At 32.1% G+C, this 7,232-nt stretch overlaps 1 protein-coding gene across 1 annotated transcript; it reads left to right on the plus strand.

Moving 5' to 3' along the window:
* The first annotated feature begins 1,726 nt into the window (after positions 1-1,726).
* LOC107023206 (stearoyl-[acyl-carrier-protein] 9-desaturase, chloroplastic) lies at positions 1,727-6,091 on the plus strand. Its single transcript, XM_015223822.1, has 3 exons — positions 1,727-1,935; positions 4,287-4,791; positions 5,213-6,091. The coding sequence occupies exons 1-3, from the start codon at positions 1,808-1,810 to the stop codon at positions 5,771-5,773; spliced, it is 1,194 nt and encodes a 397-aa protein (XP_015079308.1). The 5' UTR covers positions 1,727-1,807; the 3' UTR covers positions 5,774-6,091.
* The last annotated feature ends 1,141 nt before the right edge of the window (positions 6,092-7,232 follow it).

The raw sequence follows: 7,232 nt of genomic DNA on the forward strand, positions 1-7,232 counted from the left end.
GGGGGGGGGGGTTGCAAGTTGCAAGGGTGCATGTGTTGAAAACTTGTCAAATAATAAAGAAATGAAGTAAACAAATGGATGCCATGCAATACAAATAACAATAAAAAATGCCAAGTGGAATATACTTGGCAAAGGTTTATTCTACCTTTAAATTAACACTATTTCTCTGCTCTTTCCTCGACCACATCAAAATTCTTTTCATTTTGTCAATATTTACACGCTAATTCAAAAGTATGCACTTTGACTTTTACGTTAGATTAAATTAAAAAATTAAATTAAATTGAATTGATTTTTGAAAATTTTTGTTTGGTTTTGAATTAATATACTTCCTCCGTTCGATATTATTTGCCTTAGTTTCTATTTTTAGAGTCAAAAGATTGAGGTATTTAGAATTAAATTGCAGTTAATTATTATCACATTTCAATATCATTTAGTTTATATTTTATGTTTGAACATCCATAAATTATAATTGGAATACGTTTACGTATTGTGTTTTAAGTTTTACTGATGATTTATATTTAGAAAGTACATCTAAGAGATTTAATATTATTACTTGTTTTTGTATTTAAAAAAAAAACTAAAAATATAACTTGTTCTTGTATTAATTATTGACACAACAGAATAACTGAACAAAAAAATCAAAATTAAAAAGAGAAAAATCAAATCAAATCAAATGTATATTAATTCCGATTGAGTTTCACTTTTTACAAAAAAGAAAAAGTTAAAAAATTCAAATCAAATATTACCAAATCAAATCGAAAAATCAAAAATACATCCCTATTTTTATGTCCCTTTTTTTCCAGTTAAAAGCAATTTAATCAAAAAGAAAGAAAAAAACACAAACAAGTTACTTACCACTACATCAAGCTAAAATTTTTTAAGAGAATTTTTTTTTTATATCTCTCGTTATGAAAATAACTTATATATGTCCTACTGTTACATAAAAATTGCTTACGTATTGCCAAATAATAATAACAATGTTATATAAATTGCTTACGTATACCGCCAAATAATAACAACAATGAATATACATTCAAACGTATTGTAACAATATTTTACCATAGCAATATAATTTTCTGCAAAAGTGATCTTTTGTGTTATATTTTACTCCACTACAATATTATTCTACTTTTCTAGACAATAATTATATTTCATTTATTTAAAAAAGAATAATATTCTTTTTTTAGTCCGTTCAAAAAGATAATTTTTTTTTGTAATATTTTAGTTTTAATTTTTTACGTGGCATGTTTAAAGCCTCAAATTCAAAAGACAATTTTTATATATTTGATATAATTTTTATTTACGATGACAAAACTTAAAAGTTTTTTTATTTTCTTAAATTCTGTACCAATTTAAACTAAATCATTCTTTTTAAAACTGTATACTGTTTGTAACCTAACCTATGTGTAACACTAATACTCAAATATTGTGTATAATATTTTATAAAATAAAATTTTAAAATATTTATGATAATCTTAATGCCAGACACAATAAATTTCAACTATTTATAATGCAAACCAAAATCATTACTAATATTTATCATTTAAAATTTTCCATTAAATTGACCAGTCATAAATATTCATATTTTTATTTAAACTTTGTGATTATAACTCAAAACAAAAATGTTTTAATGTTACCCACAGGTAAATGAGAAAAACAGTGGGGGGGCAAAGACACTTGTGAGTCCAACTGGTACCATTTGGCTTTTTTTCTTCTCTCATATAAGTTTGCTCTTCGCTTTCACTTCTGTGGAGGAAACAAATCCTGCTTAAATCACTACACAAACAAGAAAAAAAGCATTGAAAAAATGGCTTTGAAGCTAAATGCCTTTAACTTTCAATCTCACAAGTATTCTTCTTCTTTTGTTCATCCACCTATGCTAAGTCTTAGATCTCCCAAGTTTTTCATGGCTGCAAGTCTTACTTCTGGTACAAAGTGGGTATCTTTTTTCCTTTTCTTTTCTGCTTTTTATCAGTTCTTGTTTGGTTAAAGAAAGTTTTTTTTTTTTTTTTGGGGGGGGGGGGGGGTGAGTTTGAGTTTATTGTGAGTTGTCCTTCTTGAAACCCATTAGCCCCTTTTGATTTATTTTGTCAAAAGGTTGGATCTTTGTTAAAAAAGATTGTTTTTTTTAATTGGGTTTTTGTTTAATTTACTTCTGTTTTTGTCTTGTGAAGTGATTTATCTGAAAGTGGGGTTCTTTTTTTTATGTAAATCTCAGGAGATTTGATTAGTTCTTTTTTGGGGTATGAAGAGTTTTTTTAATTTGGGATTTTTTTTTTGTATGAATTGATAATTGGGTGCTGGTTCTGAAGTTCTATAATAATGGCATTGTCAATTTACCTGAATGTCTTGTAGGATGTTAATTAAATTTTCTGTTCTCTGTTGTACTTATACTATATGCCTTTATATGTTGAGTATTCAGGTTTTATTACTAGTTTTGTGCTCTGACATTGAGAAGAGATGGACAACACAGAGAGAGAAATGGGGGGTTGGGTGGTGGAGTACTGTTTTATTCAATGATGGTTCAATTACTCTTTAAGACAATTTAATGGTAGATATACAAAGTCTGATCTTTTCTTGTCTAGTATATTTTTGTTTTTATTTTTATGTGGAAGGAAGCTCAGATTCTAAAATGGTCTTTCCATTGTCCAATTTAATTTGTTGGGAATTTGGTTTCAATGGCTAGATATGTTGGTTAGACTTATTTTATGACTAGTTGGCTCCAAACTGGTTATATCTTTTGATTCAATAATGAGTTTCTTTAAGGTTCTCTATATGATTATATAAAAGATTTCTCTCTCTCCTATTGGTATATGATAGTTCAGTAGTATTTTATTTTCTTTGAGTCATGTCCTTTGTTTTTCATTAAAATTTATGTTTTAGCTATCCATGGTACTTTCCTTGAAATTAAAAAAAATTGTGGGGTCATGGGGGGATGGGGGTTCTTATGATCAATATATTTGACTGAGATTCTTGTGAATTTTCCAGTGAGCTGGCTTGGTCTGAAGCAAAGCTTTAAATTTCAGGATTTCTTTGCAGTGATCCATTTACATAGCTGTTCTAGGAATTTCCAGGGTGTCGGCTACTAGGAAGTGTTTGTTTGTCTTTTTCTTTTTAGTTGGAAGAAATCACCAACTGTTTGTTGTCTTTGCCATGATTTGATCCATGGTTTTCACCTACAGACTACATTATCATCGACCGCTAGGCCAGCAAGTGTTTGTTTGCTTAGACCTTTGTTTTTCAATCTTCTGCTTGCTTGGCAAGCACTTCATCCTTAGATTTGGTTGAACATGATGCCGTTATGAAGACATTTATGTCTTTTTTATATGCAAACATTTGCCTCAATTGGTACTTGGTAGTCATTAGTTATCAATCAGCAACAAAGTTGTCGATTTGGCTACGCCTATGCTTGTTTTCCAACATACTTTCATATTCTGTTGTTATAAAGCAAAAGTTTTCTTAATTTTCCCTTGGCTCTACTTTTTGTTTGGAGTCTCAAACTACTTCCCCTTAGCAACTTGATTGTGTGGATTTATTTTTCTTAGTAGTTTTGTCATTGGTCCATGGAAGTGACCTTAACATGCTTCTATAAGATGTATAGCTTAGTTTTAACAAGTCCTGCTAATGATGTTATTTGGTTTGTAATCAATTTCACTGCAATTGTTTTTAGCATATATTTGGATAAGTCTTTGCTGGATTGTAATGTAATGCTTTATCACCTAGAAGATATCTACAGTGTCTAGCCTGTGGCTTCATCAGCTGCATCCTATGAGGGCTAATTTGTCGATTGCAAAGAAAAATGAAGCAGTTAGGTTGAATGAGTAAATGGACTGCCTGTGGCTTAATCAGCTACTTTGCCAAGTGCTCGACCAATTGATATGCGGAAAGCCTGGAGATACATTTTCTGTACCTTAGTTGATGATGATACTTGCCAAAAGAACCTGTTTGAAGCATATTAGTGGAGTTACTTAATCATATCCAATTGTTAAGCCTTGTCTCCACTGATTAGGCAAATAAGATCATTAGGAAATCTTTTCAAAAAAACGCTGGAACCTTTCCGAATCTTGCCATCCTTTGTTCAGAACATAAATTAATTAATATGCTGAAATCATATGTTGCCATGCTAATGCCTCTGGTCTTGGAGAGCATGATACCAAACTTGAGACAATTTTGCATGTATTGGGGGTGTACTTGGTTTGCATTTACAGTTTCAAGATTATTTTGTTGTTTGAGTTTTCTTGCTTCATCCTCTCTAATAATTTGGTTTTCTTTTTTATTGTGTCCAGGGAGGTTGAGAACCTGAAGAAACCCTTTTCTCCTCCTCGTGAGGTTCATGTTCAAGTAACACACTCTATGCCGCCTCAAAAGATTGAGATTTTTAAATCTCTAGAGGGGTGGGCGGAGCAAAATTTATTGACTCTCCTGAAACCAGTGGAGAAAAGCTGGCAACCACAGGATTTCCTGCCCGATCCTGCGTCTGATGGATTTCATGACCAAGTCAAGGAATTGAGGGAGAGGGCTAAGGAGCTTCCAGATGATTATCTTGTTGTTCTCGTTGGGGATATGATCACTGAAGAAGCCCTTCCAACATATCAGAGTATGATAAATACCTTGGATGGTGTTCGTGATGAAACTGGCGCAAGCCCTACTTCTTGGGCCATTTGGACAAGAGCTTGGACTGCCGAAGAGAACAGGCATGGTGATCTCCTCAACAAGTATCTTTACCTTTCCGGACGAGTTGACATGAGAGCAATTGAGAAAACAATTCAATACTTGATTGGATCTGGAATGGTGAGTTATTGCATATTTACACATTTAGTTAGAATTTTCCTTTACAATTATCTTATACATGTTGAGACTATCAAATAAATAGAGTCGGTTTGCTGTTTATAACTTAGTGAAGACGTGCAACTTCACTATATAACCAGTGGCTATGTAGTTCTCTTAACCTTATGGACTTGAATTTTCTCACCTCTAAGCCTTTTCAAAATTTGCATGTTCCGTCTTTTGGTTTACAACCCCCTTTTTCCTCCCCTCCACACGAAACAAAGAAAATAACTCATGTCTCAAGAGAATCTGAACAGGCTATATTTTCTTTTGTTTTTTCGAACATACTATGTTCATTTTATGGCAGAATAGATATTTGAAGTGATTTCTTACCGATTAATGCCATACTGTATCGAATATTTCAATTTCGTCCAAAATGTTTCAGGATCCTAGGACAGAAAACAGTCCATACCTAGGATATATTTACACCTCATTCCAGGAAAGAGCAACTTTTATCTCCCATGGGAACACAGCTAGATTTGCTAAGGAGCATGGAGACATCAAGCTGGCTCAAATCTGTGGCACGATTGCTGCAGACGAGAAGCGTCATGAGACAGCCTATACCAAGATTGTTGAAAAGCTTTTCGAGATCGACCCTGATGGCACTGTGCTAGCATTTGCTGATATGATGAGGAAAAAGATAGCAATGCCAGCACACTTGATGTACGATGGTCGTGACGATAACCTGTTTGATCACTTCTCAGCAGTTGCTCAACGTCTCGGCGTCTACACTGCTAGTGACTATGCAGATATACTGGAGTTCCTTGTTGGTCGATGGAAAGTGTCTGGTCTTACTGGATTATCAGGAGAAGGAAGGAAAGCTCAGGAATACCTATGCGGGTTGACAGCAAGAATCAGAAGACTGGAAGAGAGAGCTCAAGTGAGGGCAAAACAAGGACCAATCATGCCATTTAGCTGGATATATGACAGAGAGGTGCAGCTCTAAGTTGCAGAAACAAGGTTGTTTGCTTTCTCTCTCCAGCAAATAGGAGGGAATCTTCTATTATAGATAGTGTGTTCAAATCTCTTTTTAGAGTCTTTGCAATTCATTGTTATTGTTCCTTTTGCTGGGGGGATGATTTCTGGTGAGATGTAGATACAGTTGTTTCTGTTTTATGTTGTGTTTTAGGTCCTGCTATATAGAGAGCAACTCTGTAGTTTCTTTGTTTTTGTGTTCTGAACTGCATAAGTTTGTTTTTTTCCCTTGCCTAGTGTGTTGTGACTAAACATAACATCAATCTTAAAAGAAATTTTGACAATTTTAGTCTTTTCTTTTGAGAGGGTTCTTTGCATTTTGCACCCTTCCATGTATCAGCAAGAAGTGAACTTAACAGGCAAAATCAGTATTTGAATCCCTCTTTGCTAGCAAGAGGGTTCATTTGAACTTCTTTGGCGAAAAATTATATTTTGAACATATAACAAATGTTGTTTGAACTTCTTTCGTGAAAAAACATACAACGGATGTTATTCTAACTTTTTTGGTGAAAAATTACGTTCTTGAACATATCACGGATGTTGTTCGAACTTCTAGTGAAAATTATATTGTATATTCAAGATTAAAATATCGTATGTTCAAGGTTAAGATATCTTGGATGTTGTTCGAACTTCTAGTGAAAATTATTTTTGTATATTCAAGGTTAAAATATCGTATATTCAAGGTTAAGATATCTTGAATATACAACAAATGTTGAATCTTCCTGGCTTCATCGCGCGTTTATTTCTTCCTATTTTGAAATTCTTTTAAGTGAAAATTTTGGTACTTGTCTTCATCAGTTTAAGAAGATAGTGATCCAGTAATTTTTTTGCTTTTATAGTTAGTTCGAATTAAATAATTGTTTGCATAAACAATAAGATATTATTTTTTTAGGTATTAGAGTTACATTCAATCATTATCAAATTAATTCAATATGGATTCACACATTTATATTTAGTAAAAATATAACATTACTTAATATAATTTTAAAAGAAGAGCATGAATTAACGTAAACTCAATATGGATTCACACATCTACATTAGTAAAAATATAACATTACTTAATATAATTTCAAAAAAAAAGCATGAATTAACGTAAACTCGGAGATCGACGCCCTGGTTTTCCAGTAACTACTTTGATTAAATTGTATGTAAAGGTAGGCAAGTTTTCAGCCGTTTTAGTAGTCCCATTTATGAAGCATGGAAGTAGATAGCTACGTATTTAGGTAGTCTAGTCACTAAACGATTTCACATCAATGTGAAAAAATAATATTGTTCCCTATCTTAAATTATTTATCAATTTTTTTAAAAATATTTATTATTTTAAAATTTTAAAATAAAATTAATTATCCGATCTCATTTTATTTTTAATATTACTCCCTCCGTTTCATTTTACTTATCCTTCAACTAAAATAAAATTTTCTTTTTTTACA

Source organism: Solanum pennellii, chromosome 6 (genome assembly GCF_001406875.1).
Source record: "Solanum pennellii chromosome 6, SPENNV200".
In the NCBI taxonomy this organism is placed as follows: Eukaryota; Viridiplantae; Streptophyta; class Magnoliopsida; order Solanales; family Solanaceae; genus Solanum; species Solanum pennellii.